We start from the raw sequence: 19,972 nt of genomic DNA, 5'->3' as shown, positions 1-19,972 counted from the left end.
GCCATTGGTCAGAGATGATGGACGGTGTAGTCCAATGGCATCTGTTGGGCCACTCCCACTCTGGAACCTCAGAAGAACATTGTTGGATCAAAGTGAATGCAGCTGCCATCCAACATTTTGTTTTCAGGGCTCAGTCAAAAGTTCTGGACACCCAAAGAGGGGCATGAAGGCAACACTTGCCTCTGCCGACCTGCTACTTGCCACAACCGGTTTTCAGGCTTTGTTGAGACTAGCAAAGTGGTACGCTTTTGCCTCCACAGTTTGATTTCAAACTGGTGATACGTTGCCCAGAGGCGTCGGGGTAGATAAAGAGCTACTAGCCTCCTAGCCCCAAACAGTTCTTCACCATGTCCTAAATACTTGTGAATAACTGTGGCTATGTTACCTTCCACTGACCTTTCATGCTGCTGATCTCTACTTAGAACTCTCTCTTGTGCCAGCGTGGTGTAGTGGTTAAGAGCGGTAGACTCGTAATCTTCGGAACCGGGTTCGCTTCCCCTGCTCCTCCACATGCAGCTGCTGGGTGACCTTGGGCTAGTCACACTTCTCTGAAGTCTCTCAGCCCCACTCACCTCACAGAGTGTTTGCTGTGGGGGAGGAAGGGAAAGGAGAATGTTAGCCGCTTTGAGACTCCTTAGGGTAGTGATAAAGTGGGATATCAAATCCAAACTCTTCTTCTTCTTCTTCTTGGACTGTGGTGGCTTCTGGGTTGCTTTTTCATGCTTTGATCCTGGCCAAATACAGTCTCTGCTTTTCAGATTCCCTTTGTCGTTGCGTTTCTGACCTCGCATCTTTTGTTAACTGGTTGTGAGGAGTTTCCCTCAACTTGTGCTGAAGTCCTGACCTGATCCGAGCAGGACAGTCACCAAGATATGCCAGATACGAAGCAGAAGTCATTCTCCGTAGCAGCCCTACTTCTGTGGCATTCATTGCCAACCAAGTTCTGTCAGAGAGCAATACTGCGGGCTTTCCAAAATATTCTGTAGCCTTATCTCACCCACCTGCCACCTGTGGTTTTTTAAAAATAATTTTACCTATGAATATTTTGTGACTTTTTAAAACACACATTTCCTATGTTTTATTCAAATGTTTTATGTATTGTTATGTTTAGCTTTAGATTCTGCTTTGCAATAAAAGCTTTAAAAGGCATTAAATAGGTATATGCCTGTTGTCTTTGTCCATGGAGTTTTTGGAAAAGACCCTGATGTTGGGAAAGATTGAGGGCACTAGGAGAAGGGGACGACAGAGGATGAGATGGTTGGACAGTGTTCTCGAAACTATGAACATGAGTTTGACCAAACTGCGGGAGGCAGTGGAAGACCGGAGTGCCTGACGTGCTATGGTCCATGGGGTCACGAAGAGTCGGACACGACTAAACGACTAAACAACAACAACAAATAGGTATAAGAACTCTGGAGTTTGAACCAGTCACTGATGGCTGGAGCCTAGTATCGAAATCCTTGGCCATCTGCCTTTGCCCCGTCAAGATAGTAGCATCTCCCAGCTTCACCGCACTAACTCCCTGTTTTTGACATCAGCCATAGCATCCTGTCACAGCCTCTTTTCTGCCACTCTATCTAACCTATGGTGTTGTGTTTTAAGGCAAATGTTTTCTTTTGCTAAAGGCTTTGCTGCCACACTGTGGAGGAACAAAATCTCTACACATGCAAGCACAGTAAGTCTGTTGTCTTTCCTTGGGGGAGATGCTTACAGTTGTATTTCTCAAAGGTTTCATTTGAAAACAACTATGATACATAAAATTAAATAGGCTGGATTTGCAAGTGAAATGGTAGCACAAGTTGGGGGGGATGGGAATTTGGTTGGCTTTGCTTTTTAAATTCATGGTGTCTTAATTTATGTTGTAAACCTCTTAGAGATTTGTTTAAATATAAGCGGCATAAAAATTGCCCGTTATAATAATAGTTAACTAATACTGTAAGCCTTAAAGAGATAGTGTACTATTTGGGGCAGGGAGCAGTCTTTTGTTTATGGTACTCTCTAACACACTTACACTGCTACCGTAAATAATACTGAACATTTCTAGGGTGGGCGTGTGTTTTCTACCTGGATAGGTTGTAGTCCCAAATCTGGCTTGCAGATAAAGAACTGTGAGTGTGACCTTGAAGTTGATCATCTGTCATTGTCTTCTTCTTTGGCAATCACTCGTAGCCAAGTAAGATTGTCTTGCATGAACACTGTCTTAACAGTGAGTCCGTAAGTGACTGTGGAGGCCAATTCTGGATCCACACGTCCTTCCACAGGGGGGACATAGGTTTCCGGGTAGGAGTTGATCACGGTGAGGGTTTGCCAAATGTATCTTCTTCTGAGCTCGTTTCTCCCTTTCTTCTTGAGTTTGAGCCTCTTCAAAGCCCATGACACATTTGGTAAAGGCTGTTCTCCAACTGGAGAGTTCGTAGGCCATTGCTTCCCAACTGTTGTAAGAAAAAAACTGCTCCTTTTCCCCTTATGGGGTATCCAAGAGCCCGTACAGAGTCCTTAAGTAGGTTCTCTGTTGGTAGGAGAAAATAACAGAGGCAAACCAGAGAATGATCTGGTTGATCTTTATTAACTGTTGCAACAGGGTGCTCACTAACCACACGCAGGAGGCAGGGAGGACCCAGAACAATGGTGTGTAAGCCCTTATATAGACTTTTGAAATTGCCCACCCTGTAGCTCAAGACCACCCCCCCCAAAAAAAACATCATGCATACATCACAGAAGGAGGCGGGCTACAGCAGAAATACATCACAGGGGGTGGTCTACAACAGAAATCCTGTCTGGCAGGATACTGATATTGGTCACTTGATTGCTTTACCTGGGCAGCCTGGCCATTCCTTTTGAGATGCTAGCTAAATACTTAGTTCCTGAATCCAGGTCACAGGCTCACCCTATTCATGCAGAAATACGCACTTAAGACAGGATTTGTGAGCAAAGAGACAATGGGGAGAATATTTGAGGTTACTGGAAGAGTCAAAATGGCTTCAGGATTGTTCTCCTGCACTATTTCAGACACGTGGTTTATATAGTTATGTATATGTTTGCCTTGTACATTTATGGATGTTTATTTTATATACCTATAATACTTTAGAATTCCCATAACACCAACTGTCAGTGTTTATACCACTTTTTTTTAGTATTGCCTTTAGAGAGTCTTTAAACCTCTTTTGTTGAATGCTGGCTCATCAGTATTTAGCACCAACAAACTGGGCAGGCACACAGGTCAGCTGGTCCCAGTCTTCCTCACTACAGTGAGACACTATTGTATTAGTTTTTAAATTATGGAAATTATTTCCATACATGCACTCATAGGCATATGCAAATTTTATGCAAATCTGTGCCATACTTTTGCTGACAAATTACCTAATTTTTTGCAAGCCCCAAGTGGCCACCTTATGCCTCCTGCATGTTCAAAACACTTCATACCTTACCACAACTGTATACAGTTACTTGGCAATATTCTCCTTATTTTATTTATTTTCTATACCGCCCTTCATCTATTGATCACAGGGCAGTTTACAATATATAAACACAAATATTTGTTGTTTAGTCGTTCAGTCGTGTCCGACTCTTCGTGACCCCATGGACCATAGCACGCCAGGCACAAATATATATACAAATATATATACAACTAGTGTCATTCAGCCCATTAAGTAAATGGGCGCTAGCCGGGCGGGAACGGAGGGGAAGCCCTGGGACCGCGCAGGCATCGCCTCCGTCGCTGCCTCCACCGGCGAGGATGTGCGTCGAGGGCCCCAGGCTCCCCCTGGGTGGTTTGCTGTGGCGGGTGGTGGGCGGTGTGTGTGTGTGTGTGTGTGTGTGTGTGTGTGTGTGTGAGAGAGAGAGAGAGAGAGAGAGAGAGAGAGAGAGAGAGAGAGAGAGAGAGAGAGAGAGAGAAGCGAGCGGGGCTTCTCCGGGACGCGCTGCCTGCGCGAGCTAAGGGAAAAAGAAGCAGCCGTGAGAGGGGAAAGTTGCGGCTGTGCTTCCCTCCAGTCGAGCAGGGAGTGGTGGCCAGAGCTTGAAGGGCGGGAGGGCGAGGGAGGGAAGGAGGCAGGCAGGAGGTCCAACATGGGGCACCTTCCCCTCAGAGTCGGACTCTCCCCCCCCTCCCCAAACCGTCGCCAATTTCCCTCACAATTTTGTCTCCTTTCCTCTTCGGACACTACCCCCCCTTCCTCATAACTCCACCTTTCTTTACTTTTTCTTGACGGGGGAATCCCCAATGGTGCCTTCCATTATGTCCTCTCAACACCGTTCGGGGGGGGGGAGCATGCGCACGTGTGTGCGTCCAGTCTCTGCGTCCAATCCCTGTGTCCGTGGGGCACAAGCGCAGTAGCGCAGACACAGGGACTGGACGCAGAGACACAGGGACTTTATTATATAGGATAATAACAAACAAAAACAATACCCCCCTCCTGTTTAAAGGGCCATAGATTAATTAGCCAGAGGCCTGGGAGAAGAGGAATGTTTTCACCTGGCGCCTAAAGATATGTAATGAAGATGCCAAGTGAGCCTCCTTTGATGGAGCATCCCACAAGCGAGGAGTCATTGCAGAACAGTCTCACTCTCTTGTTGCCGCCCTCCAGACCTCTAGTGGAGGAGGCACAGAATGACTGAATGACTGTGCCTTACCTAAGAAGGCGCCTTACCTGTTGAACTCACAACTGAAGTGAGATTTTACTCCAGAGACTTCCTGGCTCACACACTTATCTGTTATATTGCCCTAGCTCTCAACTTTCCACTAATATAGCCAGCCCACTACTTATAATATAGTAAGTGCCAAAGTACCGGTATTAAAAAAAATGCACTGTAATAAGCACTGATTCAGAGCTTTCTTAAAGTAGTAGTAGTAGCAGCAGCAAGCTCAATTAACCTACATGGCATGGGGCTAGATGCTGTCTTCCATTCCAGCTCTCCCTCTGCAGCATGTCTCTGAACTCCCCAAAGCATGTGAATCGAAATTAGGAAGCTAGAGAGCACAGCTCTTAAATATGTATATTGCTAACAGATGTGATGCAGGCAGTGAAGGAGTCTGAAGCCTTGTTACTTGGCTGCAGAATTCTCCTGTGTTTGGTTTGCAACAGCCTATTGTTTTAATTGCGCTGTGTGATAAAGGAAGTTCTAAAGTGAAGGATCAGCAAGTTTGGGACTGAAGTTTGTGAAGATGGGAGCTATCTTGGTGACCTTTTTCATACTTGCGAAACAGAGGAAGTACAGCAGAGGTAAGAGGAGGGTGCTTTGTTTGATTTTACACATTTGTAACTGGTGTGGGGTATGTTGTCTGCAAAACCATTTGTTTTAAAAAATCATTTGCTTGTGCAACTTTTTGCTATGTTTAAAACTTCCACAGAATATTGTTCAAGGCTGTGGTCCTGGGAAGGTGTGCTGTTTGTAACTAGACTTGGGTGTGGAAATGTAACATTGGAGCAGGGTTTTTAAGAATTAGTGATTGTGCTTTACAAATAAAGATCTATGTGTGTTTGTTTGTTTTTTTATAAGTAAGAAGCCCTGATGCTTTTGGTAGGTTTTAATTTCAAATAGCATAGTAGTGGCCCAGAGGTTAAGTACTTTGAGAAAGGGTGTTTTGTTTTTTAAAGACTCTATAATTGAATTAGTTGTTCAGGTCATGTGTGAAAAGAAAACAGGGGTAAATGTTCAACAGTCTGGGATACCATGAATTAAAAGAGCAAAATAGCATTCGTGACGGTATTATCATCCTTTGATGATAATTTAATTATAAGAATGAAACATTTGGAAACGGTAGCTTTAAAATGCATTCTGCTGGGGTGCACAATGCTCTCACTTCAAAATCATCCACGTTGAAATGAAAGCCAAACTAAACAAGGATTATAGCAATGTGAGTTTATAGCTGTGCTTCCTTTTCTTCCTGTTCTCATATTTATCTTCATGGTGATCTTTCTAGGCTAGAGCATAGTAATAAATATACATTTGAAGACTGTTTTAATGTGTGCTGAATTTTCCTGTAGTTTTGAATTGCCTTTAAGAAGTAACTAGGCTAATCGACTCCTTTCTTTTCTTTTTAATAAAAAACAATAATCCTAAATATATAAGGTAGTCAGTTTTCTTAAATCTTACCATAAGCATCTTGGTAGCTGTGCACATGTTTGATTGCGTGCAACGTGAAACTGGAGAAAGGCATTTAGTGTTTTGCATGTTGTCTTTTCACAAGGATATAGTTTTCAAATTAAAAGTTATGCACAAGACTTCAGTTGTAATACACTGTTCTGCTTGATAGACGTTCCACTGTGCTCAGTGGAATTTGCCTTTTGGTAAAGGTGCACAGAATAACACCTTAACTACTGGCCTGTTTTATGAAAGTTGCAAGTGGTATGTTTATAAATTCTGAGGATGCTTGGATTGCATTAATCAAGCATGCATTAATTACCTCCAGACTGGATTATTTTAATATACTCCATATGGGGCTATGTTTGAAGGAAGTTTTAGTTCAGGCATCCCCAAACTCGGCTCTCTAGCTGTTTTGGGACTACAATTCCCATCATCCCTGACCACTGGTCCTGCTAGCTAAGGATGATGGGAGTTGTAGTCCCAAAACATCTGGAGGGCCGAGTTTGGGGATGCCTGTTTTAGTTGGTCCAAAATGTGGCTCTTGCCAGTGCTCACAGGTCAGAATGTACAACTCTACTGTTGTATCCATATAGTTCTGCCTGGAAATTAAGATCAGTGTCAGAGGCCTTGCTCTCAGTGTGATCTTGGGAGATTTGGCAAGTGAGCATGAGAGAGAAAAGACCTTTGAAGTGGCCCTGGAACTCTGAAATGCTCTTCCATTTGAAATTCATCAGGCTCTGTTTTTGTGTATCTTTGCTAAAAACTGAAGGTGCTTTCCTTTCGATGGGCGTTTAATATGCAGCTTTCCATGTTATTGGAACAAGTATTGATTGGTATGTAACAAGTCCTGTTGCTGTCAGCTTTCTGATTTTGCATTGTTTGAAATGTGGGTTGTATTTTGTTCCTGCTTTTAGAAACTCTTGTACTTTTGTTGCTTATATAACAGATTGTGTACTCTGCTCTGGGCACTTCCAAGTAGAACAGAGTATAAATAAATCTCACATTGATTCTGGCCTCAGAGCATGCAGAATTGCACAAAGAATAACGGACAACTACCCTGTAGATCAGGATTGGGGAAGCTCAAACCCAGGGAGCTGAATACAACACTCCAGGCCTCTCTTTCTGGTGTTCAAGACACTCCCCTTGTCCTAAGGCAGGCTTCCCCAAACTCGCCCCTCCAGATGTTTTGGGACTACGACTCCCATCACCCCTAGCTAACAGGACGAGTGGTCAGGGATGCTGGGAATTGAAGTCCCAAAACATCTGGAGGGCTGAATTTGGGGGTGCCTGCCCTAAGGCCACACACCCCACTGAACCTGCTACAATACCACCTGTGAGTACTTTTATCTGTCTGCACAGTGCCCTTGAACTGTGACAATTTCTCCTCCTTGCCTGCACAGATGTGGCTGTGGCTGGATCTAGACCAGGCACCCCCAAACTGCGGCCCTCCAGATGTTTTGGCCTACAGCTCCCATGATCCCTAGCTAACAGGACCAGTGGTCGGGGAAGATGGGAATTGTAGTCCAAAACATCTGGAGGGCCGAAGTTTGGGGTTGCCTGATCTAGACACATTAAAGAAGAGTTTCAGTTAAATGCATTGTAAACTTAGAGAAATAGGAGGAGTGAAAACAGGACTCCACAGTGCTATCTGGTGTCAGTGTTATAGTGCATATATGACGCATAAAAAGCGTTTTTTCTTTGCCATTGTAGCTGAGTCCATGGTTTGTGTAGAAACCCTTGGTTTTGCATGGCCGGAAGGTAGACTCACATCTGTTGCTCTTTGGTCCCCTGCCACTGGCATGTACCCCTCCAGCTTCCCCCCCAGTCGCAACTCTAGATGCCTTGATGCGGGTCAGGCACTGTGATAGACCTGAGTGCACCATTGAACACCTAGCAATTAGGAGAGTGCGCTTAACTGGGAATGCTGGCAAATGAAACTGGTTCCTGGTCTGTCTCCGCTAACGTTATCCGGCACCTGTAGCTCACAACAAACCCCAGGGTTTTCATGCTTGGATAGTTGTAAAAGATTGTAGATGGTTTGATTTATTGAATAAAGATCCTCTCTCTCCTATGCAGAAAAAGGGAACATTTCCAATGCAGATGTCTTGGAAAGAGTGACTTTATTATGAATATCTGAAACTACCTTACATCACTTTCTAAGTCAATCTCACAGGCAGCCAAGTGCCCACTCACTTTCTAGAAAGCTTTATAAAAGGTAAAGGTAAAGGGACCCCTGACCATTAGGTCCAGTCGTGACCGACTCTGGGGTTGCGCGCTCATCTCGCATTATTGGCCGAGGGAGCCGGCGTATAGCTTCCAGGTCATGTGGCCAGCATGACAAAGCAGCTTCTGGCAAACCAGAGCAGCACATGGAAACGCCGTTTACCTTCCCGCTGTAGCGGTTCCTATTTATCTACTTGCATTTTGACATGCTTTCGAACTGCTAGGTTGGCAGGAGCTGGGACCGAGCAACGGGAGCTCACCCCGTCACAGGGATTCGAACCGCCGACCTTCTGATCAGCAAGCCCTAGGCTCAGTGGTTTAACCACAGCGCCACCTGGGTCCCTAGAAAGCTTTATAGACGCTGCTATTTCTTTTTAAGGATTTTTCCTTAAGACTAAGTACTATATAAATTTGTACAAGTAAATAAACAAATAATAAACCATTATCCCTCAAGCATATCCAGATATACTAAGCATTGCAATCAGTGAATTATTTATGGGGTCTTGTTGTCTTCCTATATTTGTCCTTTTGTGTTGCCTGCATTTATAACTTCAAAATAAAATTCCATGAAACAAAGAGAAGATTCGACCTTGTGATTAAATTTATGCTCCAACATTTATACATGTCACTGGAAAATATAGGTTAAATAAAGAAAACTGACAGTTCTGCAAACTATCCAGTCGCAGACTTAGGCTTGAGCATTTCCAAAGAAAACACTGTTATCTTGAAAGACCCACAATACTGGCATGGATTTAAAGTAAAATGAATGGGAATCTAAATTAAATGGTAAAAACTATGTATCATCCACTGACAGCTTAAGAGTTTCCAAAAGCAAGATGGAAAACAATACTATTTATGAGGGAAAAATGAATCCCCAGATAGATAATTCTCATTGAGATGAAAGGATAAAAAGGTTAAGACTATCTTGTGAGCAAAAGAAAGAGAATTGTAGTATCTAGTATCACAGAGAGTATGTTTAAGAGAACAACAGCCATTTTGACAGAAAATATGAGCAGTTGTTTTAAGGTTGTGTTGCCTCATATAGGGATGTGGGTGGCGCTGTGGTCTAAACCACTGAGCCTAGCGCTTGCCGATTGGAAGGTCGGCGGTTCGAATCCCTGCGACGGGGTGAGCTCTTGTTGCTCGGTCCCAGCTCCTGCCAACCTAGCAGTTCAAAAGCATGCGAAAAAGTGCAAGTAGATAAATAGGTACCGCTCCGGCGGGAAGGTAAACAGCGTTTCTGTGCGCTGCTCTGATTTTGCCAGAAGCTTAGTCATTCTGGCCACATGACCCGGAAAAACTGTCTGCGGACAAACGCTAGCTCCCTCGGCCTGTAAAGCGAGATGAGCGCCGCAACCCCAGAGTCGTCTGCTACTGGACTTAACTGTCAGGGGTCCTTTACCTTTACCTTTTGCCTCATACGCAGCACATCTGCCTTTTCAACACACCTTCTCTACTGATTTGCTATGAATTTTTAACTGATAGTGGAGCTATGCCTCATCACCTCGTTGCAGAATATGTTATAATGAATGTTTAATACAGTGGGACCTCGACTTACGAATTTAATCCGTTCTGAATGCACACTCGTAGGTTGAAAACTTCGTAGTCGAGTTTCCCATGGGAAAGCATTGGAAACGGAAAAATTCATAAGTCGAGGAAACTGCATCTAAAAACTCGTAAGTCGAGGAAACCGCATCTAGCCGTGAACGGGTTTTCCGTTCGGATGTCGGAAAAATCGTAAGCACGCGGCCACTTTTTCCGCTCGTAACTCAAAAGCGTCAGATGTCAAGTAGCTCGTAAGTCAAGGTCCCACTGTATTCTTGTTCCAAATCGCAGAGTGGCAGGGGCGGGGAAGGCTGTGGCATAGTGATATGCTTTGCACATCCTTTGCCCTCAGATGGTGCTAGCTTTGGTCCCTGGCATTTCTAGTTAAAAGGATCTGGTTGTAGGTGATAGGGAAAGACCGCTGTTCAAGACCTTGGGAAGCCACTGATACACTAGAGTAGAAGGTTTATATTTTTATTGGTTTTCCAAATTATTACAAATCAGACCAAATTACTTTAATTCAATTTATTAAAAATAATCAGGTTTCCTGCTCCTGTTGCAAACATCTGTTTGCTGAATTTATTTTGTTCCATGTTTCCCCGTTATACAAGAATATGGTATGTAAAGTTATTATTTAATTTGTATGTTTAGAGATGATGTTTATTTGCTGGTTCACTGCTCAGGAAGGAATATTCTGCCTGTCTTCTGAGTCCCAAATAGTGAATTGCCCCCACCATCTGCCATTCTCTGGGTGGTCCCTTGGTGTCCTTTGACTTCAGGCAGGGCCGTCTTAAGCACATCCAGGGCTGTGGCACAAAGATCCCTCCGGCGCCCCCTCCTTTTCCCAAAATTGAGCATTCGGGGCCCAACTTGCAGACCACCTCACAACCCCAGGAGCCATCTCCCACAGAAGACGCCGCCAATGTGGCCAGAGTGCCGGAACCCCATGTTCCCTTGCGAGGCTCCAGGGTGCCGCCTCCTCCTCCACTGCCTGACAACGACAGCCCGCTGCTGGCGCTCTCGCTGCTGCCCAGCGGCCCGAGGAGCAGGAGGCAGTTGCAATGCTGCCGCCTGTGCCCCAGGGAGTGGTGGTGGTGGGGCGGTGGGCACCAGTGACACGGAAGAGGCCCCTCGGGAGCCGCTTGCACCACCACCACTACCACTGCTCCCTCGGACGACAGCGGCTTGGCGGGCAGCGGCTGAGGGAGAGGAGGAGGTGGAGGCGGCGGCGGAGCCACAGGGCTTAGTGGCTCGTTGAGCCCCGCCAACCATCTGGCGGTGTGCAGGAAAAGGGACGGCTGCCGGCAAAGCCGCGCAGCTCTCCCACTCGCTGGGGCGCCCCTGAGAGGTTGGTTCCCTGGCGCCACGCGCCACTAGGCCCTATGGGAGAGGTTGGTTCCCTGGCGCCACGCGCCACTAGGCCTCTGACTTCAGGCGTGAGGTCTCGACAGCTGCCAGATAAACTGGTTGCAGAACGGCTGACTATTTTTCTAGTTTTGGCTGCCCCCCAAAGATGGAAGTGCTGGAGTCAGTTCTGGGTGTGCATGAAGCTTGTTCTTTTCTACATTTGCCTTTTCAAGCAACTTGCGCCTTTGCCTCAGCCTGCTAAGCATTCCAGCTTCCATCAGGAGGGATTCATTTATCACACAATAGGTCTACTTTAACTCCATTTAATAGGGATAGCAGGCTCCACAGGCTCACATCAGAGGCGTGATTTTTCTCCCCTGGGGAGATGTGCCATTAAAGGGCACGCTGCTTTGATCTGAAACTCTAATATGTGACAATGCTGAAGTTTCCTCTATTCACAGTAAGTTCTAAGTGTTCTGAAGTGTAGTTTGTGGAAATTAAAACTCTAGGTGGTAACGAGGCCTTGCATTAATTTATAATCTCTGCTGAGCTCCGAAGAAATGAACGTTAATTTTGCAATTCAGTGGCAGTAATCTCATCAGTTATGATGTGGGGGCTAATAGTTCTTTAGATATAATATGCTGTATTCCTCAAAGCTTTTGTCTCCACATCGGCACTATAACTAAATTTGCATTTTAATTAAAGCAATCAAATAAGGGATATGAAACCCGGCGGCAAGGAACATGGCTTTCATATCCATATTCAGTGAAGCTTTTTTTAAAAAACACAGTAGTTAAGTCTTTTTGAATGGCACTGTAGATAAACCTATTTTTCTTTATTATTGTGGAATTTGTGTTAAAGATGTTCCTTTTTAATTAAGACATGTAAAGCTGCAACTTAACATTTATTGTGCTGTTTTAAACATAATAGGTTTTTCCCCCCTCACAAGCCAACCTGGTATTCAGGAGGGCAGGGCAGGGTTGTTGTTTTTTAACAATGCAAATAAACAGGAAGGTTTGTTTTCCATAGCAACAAATACATAACACCTGAAATAAAAACGCACCTATACAGATCAATGCATCTCATATTGTACATCAAAAATAACTGTGAATACAGTATAGAATAACTATTAGAATAATAGAATCATAGAGTTGGAAGAGACCACAAGGGCCATCCAGTCCAACCCCCTGCCGAGCAGGAAACACCATCAAAGCATTCTTGGCATGTGGCTGTCATGCCTCTGCTTAAAGACCTCCAAAGAAGGAGACTCCACCACACTCCTTGGTAGCAAATTCCACTGCCGAACAGCTCTTACTGTCAGGAAGTTCTTCCTAATGTTTAGGTGGAATCTTCTTTCTTGTAGTTTGAATCCATTGCTCCGTGTCTGCTTCTCTGGAGCAGCAGAAAACCTTTCTCCCTCCTCTATATGGCATCCTTTTATATATTTGAACATGGCTATCATATCACCCCTTAACCTTCTCTTAATAGAATTAATAGAATACACTCATCTGGCTTTCACAGTTGAGCAGCTGGAGAATACATTATCAGTATTAATAAATGATGTGCAAGTTACAGTTGTGGCAGTTTGCTTCGGATGCCATTCTCTACTGGGATGAGGGGGACTTGACATGTTCTTGGCAAAGCCTTTAGATGGCAATCATCACTAGTCCTGCCCAAGAGTTAGACCCATTGGAATTAATGGGCATGGCTAACCTAAGTCCATTCATTACAATGGGGTCTAATTTGAGTAGGTGGCTACCACTGCTATAACTGGCAGCTATGATTGCAGTATAGTGGCTTGGAAGAGATGAAATACATTCATTTTCCCATGTAGGGAGGGGAGGGAGAGAGTGGGACTTTGACAAGATATTGCCCAGCATGGCCTCGAACATTTTCAACGTGTTCCAATATAATGTGAAGGGGGAGGGGGGGAGAGAGAGTGGAGCCAGTTCAGATATTAACAAACTCTGCTCAATTTCTCACATTTCATTTTCTTAGTTGTAAAATGACATTAAACCACAGTTTTGCCAGTTTGGATGTGATGGAAACTGTGACTTGGAATGCAGTCTGAGCCCAAATCCCTCTACCTTTTCAGGCCTACGACTAGCTTACGACTAGTTTCTGCTTCCTACAGCCAGGTTATTCACCATAGCAAAGAATTCCACCATTGTTGTTGTTGTTTATTTATTATTATTATGGCAGGAGGTGATCTCCTATGCAACTCTCTCCCCCCCAGCTATAGATACACCATATTTCTGCATGCTGGGCATCCATTTTAGTAATAGCTTCTTCAGTTTCAAACTCTTTATTTATTACTTAGTACATAAACTGAACTGCCTTGTTACTGAAACTGCCTTGGTCGCTCTGGTTGATGATCTCCGGCGGGCTAGGGACAAAGGTGAGAGCTGTTTCCTAGTTCTGCTGGATTTCTCAGTGGCCTTTGATACAATCAACCATAACATCCTTCTGGACCGTCTAGAGCAGTGGTCCTCAACCCCCGGGCCACGGACCGGTACCGGTCCGTGGATCAATTGGTACCGGGCCGCCCAAGGAACATTTAAATACAATTAAATCAAAATTATTAAATCAAAACAATCTAAAGAAAATATAAACAATCAACGTCCCCCCTCAGTGGGCCGCGGTAAAATTATCAAACGTTGACTGGTCCACGGCGATAAAAAGGTTGGGGAGCACTGGTCTAGAGGAGTTGGGAGCAGGGGGGACTGTCATACAGTGGTTCTGCTCCTTCCTCCTGGGCTGTGTTCAGAAAGTGGTGGGGGGTGAGTGTGGGGTGCCTCAGGGTTCCGTCTGCTCCCCCATGCTTTTTAACATCTATATGAAGCCGCTGGGAGAGATCATCAGGGAGTTTGAGCTGGGTGTTCATCAGTATGCGGATGACACCCAACTCTATCTCTCTTTTAAATCTGAACCAGTGAAGGCAGTGAATGTCCTGTGTGAGTGTCTGGAGGCGGTTGGAGGATGGATGGCGGCTAACAGATTGAGGTTGAATCCTGACAAGACAGAAGTACTGTTTTGGGGGGACAGGGGGCGGGCGGGTGTCGGGGACTCCCTGGTGCTGAATGGGATAAGTGTGCCCTTGAAGGACCAGGTGCGCAGACTGGGAGTCATTTTGGACTCACAGCTGTCCATGGAGCCACAGGTTAATTCTGTGTCCAGGGCGGCTGTCTACCAGCTCCATCTGGTACACAGGCTGAGACCCTACCTGCCTGCAGACTGTCTCACCAGAGTGGTGCATGCTCTGGTTATCTCCCGCTTGGACTACTGCAATGTGCTCTACGTGGGGCTACCTTTGAAGGTGACCCGGAAACTGCAATTAATCCAGAATGCGGCAGCTAGACTGGTGACTGGGAGTGGCCGCCGAGACCACATAACACCGGTCCTAAGAGACCTACATTGGCTCCCAGTACGTTTCCGAGCACAATTCAAAGTGTTGGTGCTGACCTTTAAAGCCCTAAACAGCCTCGGTCCTATATATCTGAAGGAGTGTCTCCACCCCCATTTTTCAGCCCGGACATTGAGATCCAGGCGGTTCCCTCACTGCGAGAAGCAAAGCTACAGGGAACCAGGCAGAGGGCCTTCTCGGTAGTGGCTCCCGCCCTGTGGAATGCCCTTCCATCAGAGGTCAAGGAGATAAACAACTACCTGACATTTGGAAAACACCTAAAGGCAGCCCTGTTTAGAGAAGTTTTTAATCTGTGATATTTTAATGTATTTTGTTGGAAGCTGCCCAGAGTGGCGGGGGAAACCCAGCCAGATGGGCGGGGTATAAATAATAATAATAATAATAATAAATAAATAAATAAATAAATAAATAAATAATACATTGTTCTTGATGTACTTTAATGTGCTTTATTGAATTCCTTCAGCATACCTTACATATCTCGATGTCGAAGAAGTTACCTTAGGTATTTTTGTAGTTTATCTGTTGTGATGCCTAATGGAAGTTTTTAGTACACAAAGGACAATGAACGTTTTTTGGGGGGTTGTTGTTGTTGTTGTTGTTGTTTAGTCGTTTAGTCGTGTCCAACTCTTCGTGACCCCATGGACCATAGCACACCAGGCACTCCTGTCTTCCACTGCCTCCCGCAGTTTGGTCAAACTCATGTTCGATACACTAAAGGAAAGAGATGAAAAATGGGGTAGGGGCCAAACTTGGAAGATGGAGAAAATACCAAAACTTCAAGAGAATCGCTTCCAGTTTCCGAACATTTATTTTATTCATGGATTATCAATAGAAAAGTTTAGTAGATTATCAGTGTAGAAATTTAGTACGTTATCAATTCAACTGTATTTTTCATATTAAAAATGGGTGGCGTGCCATTTGAGTATCAGGAATGTTTTGTCACTGAGTCTGCCTTGAACCCTAACCCGCTTAACCAGAAGAAGCCCTGAGATGAAATAGGGTTTTTTAAAAGGTGACTTAAAAACAGTTTATTCCCCACTGTATGGGAATCCCTTGCAGATTACCGCAGCACCCAGAGGCAGGCCACCCGGTTGTGTATCCACAGCAGTGACCTGAGGTGAAATGACCACTGGAAGGTGCACAGAGAGAAAAAAACGCCCTGGTGCATCCGCAGCAGCACAACCAGATGCCTTCATCTGCCCCAGCTGCAACAAAACATGTCTCTCCGGTGATTGGTCTCTACAGCTACATCAGGCGCTGTAACTCTCCAATGGTTTGGCTTTCCTCCCAATGCAGCACTCCTCCATTATCTCCTGAGACAGACGGATGCCAAAAACAAATGCAGCATAAGGAAGTTGCTGTTCAAAGGAGAAACTAGGGGAAAAACATGGTGAAACGAATTAACAAAATTTATCATGTTGTATCTTAAAATTTGTGTTTAAACTTTTTGTTTTGTTTTTGTTTTGCTAACAACATGTAGTCAGATTTCCTCATGACAAAGAGTAGCTTTAAAATCTTGCCAGTAACTATTTCCACTTGGATTTTCTCTCTTGCAGCTACTTTGTGGAAGAAACTTTGCTTTGCTAGCTTTTTATTCATCTGTTTTTACTGATGAGCTGTAGAGGGCAGCAAAGAAGCTACAAAAAGCAACGCCACATCTGTAAAAAGTAGAAATACAAGGTAATAAAAGCACCCTGAAGGTTAAGTCAGAAACAGAACATGTTAGAGATGCTTCTGTTCTAGGGCTCCTACCTCTGACCATAGCTGCCAAGTTTTCCCTTTTCTCGCAAGGAAGCCTATTCAGCATAAGGGAAAATCCCTTTAAAAAAGGGATAACTTGGCAGCTATGCCTCTGACCCAGGGGCTTTTAGGATATTAATTCAGTCCTGGGCAATTGAAAGGCCCAGGAAATCTTGCTAGTGTTCGCAAAAGTTGTGCATGAGTTTCATGTTGCCTCTTCTGGATCCAGAGTGGGTTTTTTGTTTTTGTTTTACCTGGCTCATCGTCACTTTTTTACCACTCTGTCGGCCAGTGATGGAAGTACTTGTCACACTCATGACATAATTGGTGTGCATGCTTTTGACATCTGTGTAAGGCTGCAAGATGTCCCTGCATTCTTGCTAGGAAGTACTTCATGTCTGTAGCAGCATCCCTCTTTTCATCTGTGGAATATTGGGAGGGATGAAATTCGCCTTGCCATCTACCCAGAAATCTGGCTTGTAATCAAACTGATGGGCTTGCAGAACAGCTGCTGACAAGCACAACTTAGATTTTTCAGAGATAATTGGTTTTGCAGAAGAGGTGGATATTAATTGGATATTAATTGAGAGACGTGGTGATGGGGTTCGTGGACTGTTTGCATTCATGTCCTGCTTAGAGGCTTCCCACAGACATCTGGTCGGCCACTGTGAGAAAAGGATGCCGTCCTGGATTGGCCATTGGCCTGATCCTGCAGGCTCTTCTTACAGTTTTATGTTTCGTTTTAGATAAACGATCATGCTGTAAGCTACTGTAAGCTACTTCTTTGCACTCAACGTTAAACGCTGCTTTCAGAGAAAATTATTTGTCAAGAAAGAACTATTATGGGAGTATTTCCCTTTCTCCTTCCTTTGGAAAGTGGGAAATCTACAGTATCAGTTAGAGGCTGGGGTTGTCGCTGCTTCCCCCAAGCCATCTTAGCCCCAAACCACTCACACTTTTCATGCAAACTTTTCATCACTTAGCTTAGCCTTGCACCTTGTTTTCGTACATGACCATTTCTTGTGAAGATATAAGAATGCAAGAGCCCACCCTGCTGGATCAGACCAACATCCTGTTGTTTTCCCAGTGACTAACCACATGCCTACAATTTGGACCTGAGCACAACATCACTTTCCCTGCTATGAGTCCAGCAACTTATATTCAGAGGTACTGTCTCTGGGACTACATAGCATACCTGCCAAGTTCCTCTCTGAAAAATAATGGATCGGACCGGAAGTAGCATACCGGAAGTAGCGCTGCCGCCATTTTGGAACTGGGTGGAGCATGCTCAGAAGTGACTTTTGATGCTGCTGTGCCCAGTTCCAAAATGGCCACCGCACCTGAAGTCACGCTGCAGCCATTTTGGAACTGGGCAGAGCAGCATCAAAAGTCGCTTCTGAGCATGCTCCGCCCAGTTCCAAAATGGCCGTCACGCCAGAATAAACCGGGGGGGGGGAATCCATTTTTCCGGCTGGGGACAGCTGGAAAAACGGGGGTTTCCCAGGGAATACGGGAGACTTGGCAGCTATGCTACATAGGTATCTGTCATGGAAAGTATACTCCGTATTGATCCAGAGCAGATTAAGATGTATAGTTAGCAGAGTAAAAACTTAAAATACCTCTGAAATAGACCAGAGGCAATTCCATTTCACCCAGCAGAGCTTTACTGCTACTGAAGGCAAATGAGTAATAATGGTCACAAATCCAATACATCCAGGATTAGCAGTACTGTCCATAAGAAATCCAGTTGCAGCAGACTTAACTTAAACCTACAATAACTTATAATAAGTCTAAACCTTAACACTATTTACAGAACACCACACCAGAGAGATAGAAAGTGAACGTGAAACCCCAGGTTCCTTCCGGCCCTACTTTAATAGTCAACCTGACCTTAACAGAACCAGTTTAAGCCAGCTGTACTCAGCTTCTCTGAAGGAATAACCCAAACATCATGAACCTTCTGCTTGTTTCTTTCACACAGAGAAGCTTCCAGAACCCTCTTGAATTAATTCGAATAGGAAATATCTCTACACATCTGATCAATACTTTCTGCACTAAGAAATGCAAACTGACAACATCATGGCTGGTAGCCATTGATAGCATTATCTTCTATAAATTTGGGGGCCATCACTAGATGTTGTGACAGTGAATTCCATAGATATTTCACTCACGCAAATTGTGCAATTTTGCTTCAAAATTGTTTTGAATTGTCTGCTGCTTGAAATTTTCTAGGTTGCTTTGAAGGCTCCTTCTGCTGGTATTGTTTACATGCGACTTTGATTAAAATCTTTCAGAGATATACCATCTTTCCCACATCATCCATCTTGTTTGCTTATTGTGATGCTAATGGTATGAGTGTTAACTGGACAGCTCTAAACCTGCAAAGTTATTAGTGGGCGGGAAGGGGGGGATGAGTTATTGTTTAGAGAGCTGGCATGTTAATGAGGGGTTGAATGAAAATAAGTAAAAGCTTCATCAACTACTAGACAAGTAAGTTTCCCCATCAGCATAAGCCATGAATGCCTATTAATATAAGGGGATATTACCAGGCAGAGCAGAAATAACAGCAATGATTGGATGCACCATTTAATATTTCTCAAGAGAATGACACGCGAAATGACTATGGTTATTTCAGTGATACAAACAGTCTTCCTTCCACACAACTAATAAGCTTCCAATTTGCTATCAATTAAACATTGTGATTTGCAGCATTACTGTTTCAGTGCTGAGGGATTCGTTCATTTTGACTGTGTATGCCCACAGGGCCTGCTCTAGGTAGCCGCGCAGAAACCATGCTGCGCCCTGTGAGGGCGGGGGCACCAGAGCGATCTCCGCCTCTCAGCACCAGGGCGCGCGACCTGCTCGAGACTGCCCTGTATGCCCACACCGCCTATCCCTGCCAAAAACTGGAACTTAGCCAGCAAACTGTATCCTGAAGGCTCTTGGGTTTGTGCCCTAGTTGGATCCCTGCCAGATAATGGGAAAGTAGATTTATAGCATGGTCTAGTTTGCCATTCTGAGCTTGGCATTTTAAATTGTGTGTGTGCACATGTGCGTGAAAAGGGAAAGGCTTGGCCAAGTTTCTGGTGATGTCACAACAAACTTTAACTCTGCCTCAAGAGAGTCTTGTCCATACTGCTATCTTGTGTGTGTGTGCACTGTGGATAGGGCTGTGCAATATATCAATACAGTGGTACCTCCGGTTATGAACTTAATTCGTTCCGGAGGTCCGTTACTAAGCCGAAACCGTTCTTAACATGAGGCGTGCTTGCGCTAATGGGACCTCCTGCTGCTGCTGCTTGCGCCGCTGCGCCGCCGCACAACTTCCTCTCGTATCCCGGAGCAAAGTTTGCAACTAGGGGCATCTACTTCCGGGTTAGCGGAGCTCGTTACCCATAGCATTCATAAGAATACGTAACCCAAGGTTCCACTGTATATAATCCAAAACCAGTTTGAAGTCCATATCATGATAGCTGTTTCATAGTATAGGACCCAGTAATATATCACAAAGCATGATGTGTGTTAAAGCTGGGTGATATACAGTGGTACTTCGGGTTAAGAACTTACTTCATTCTGTAGGTCCATTCTTAACCTGAAACTGTTCTTAAC

General features: G+C 44.7%; 1 protein-coding gene and 1 long non-coding RNA gene across 5 annotated transcripts in view; one reads left to right on the top strand and one right to left on the bottom strand.

Moving 5' to 3' along the window:
• KCNIP4 (potassium voltage-gated channel interacting protein 4) overlaps positions 1–19,972 on the top strand; it is a 328,191-nt gene that overhangs the window by 139,931 nt on the left and 168,288 nt on the right. Inside the window, exon 1 of one of the 4 annotated variants that reach the window (XM_088658388.1) lies at positions 4,051–5,219. The exons of the other annotated variants lie outside the window; for them this stretch is intronic. Coding sequence (XP_088514514.1) covers positions 5,162–5,219 — 58 coding nt within the window. The 5' untranslated portion in view covers positions 4,051–5,161. Of the gene's footprint in view, positions 1–4,050; positions 5,220–19,972 lie in introns of those variants that run through there. 4 annotated transcript variants of the gene reach the window in all.
• LOC148687278 (uncharacterized) overlaps positions 15,206–19,972 on the bottom strand; it is a 28,310-nt gene continuing 23,543 nt past the window's right edge. Inside the window, exon 3 of the long non-coding RNA XR_015947193.1 lies at positions 15,206–15,334. This is a non-coding gene — a long non-coding RNA (uncharacterized LOC148687278). The remainder of the gene's footprint in view (positions 15,335–19,972) is intronic.

Source organism: Zootoca vivipara, chromosome Z1 (assembly GCF_965207765.1).
Source record: "Zootoca vivipara chromosome Z1, rZooViv2.hap1.1, whole genome shotgun sequence".
Classification (NCBI taxonomy): Eukaryota; Metazoa; Chordata; class Lepidosauria; order Squamata; family Lacertidae; genus Zootoca; species Zootoca vivipara.
The sequence above is the reverse complement of the archived record's forward strand: the minus strand, read 5'-3'. Positions and strand labels throughout refer to the sequence as shown.